The 586-nt window shown below is 39.4% G+C and overlaps 1 protein-coding gene across 1 annotated transcript; it reads right to left on the bottom strand.

The window, feature by feature from the left end:
- LOC106511928 (uncharacterized) lies at window positions 1-580 on the bottom strand (the record flags this gene model as incomplete). Its single annotated transcript, XM_014000646.1, is given in 1 exon segment — window positions 1-580. A coding segment is annotated over 1 exon segment (421 nt), but the record flags the coding sequence as incomplete, so codon positions are not given.
- Between the last annotated feature and the right edge of the window lie 6 nt (window positions 581-586).

The raw sequence follows: 586 nt of genomic DNA, 5'->3' as shown, positions 1-586 counted from the left end.
GCATGACAGCTTTCATCTCATCACACTCATTGACCTGGTCAACGTTCGCATTATCCATGACTGTTTTAAGGTATTCTGAAAGTCCACTTTCCTGTTTTGTGATATATTTTCTGAGATATTCGATGCAGCTGTAAGAATTTAGGACAAAAGAGACATCCAAATTTGAATTCCAAGATTCTAATAAAACTGGATTGTAATTATTAATTAAACAGGACTGAGGGTCACGTTTCATTATGATTGCAGTTTTTTTGTTCATGCATTGAAGACATTGTTCATACTCCTCCATTGTCAAGTTACATCGAGACAGAATTTGCTGCAAAGTCATTGATGCTGCTTCAGGTTCATTTAACAGCTCCATCACAGGTCTGAGTTTATCTTTTATTGCTTCAGTGTCCTGGTTTTCTGCAGGTCTAGAGATCATTGTCCTTCTGCAGGGTGGTTTAGGAAAACCGAATCTACAGCCAGAGTTCACACTCTTAAAGCACGTGCGGGTATGGTTTCGACTGTGTTTTTGTACTTCTGATACTTTCTTGTGAAGTTCAGGCTCTCTGTCTGGGTCAGGCAATTGGGCAGATATGTATCTGTC

This window comes from Austrofundulus limnaeus, unplaced genomic scaffold, assembly GCF_001266775.1.
Source record: "Austrofundulus limnaeus strain Quisiro unplaced genomic scaffold, Austrofundulus_limnaeus-1.0 Scaffold3601, whole genome shotgun sequence".
Classification (NCBI taxonomy): domain Eukaryota; kingdom Metazoa; phylum Chordata; class Actinopteri; order Cyprinodontiformes; family Rivulidae; genus Austrofundulus; species Austrofundulus limnaeus.
This window is presented reverse-complemented; position numbering and strand designations above follow the sequence as displayed.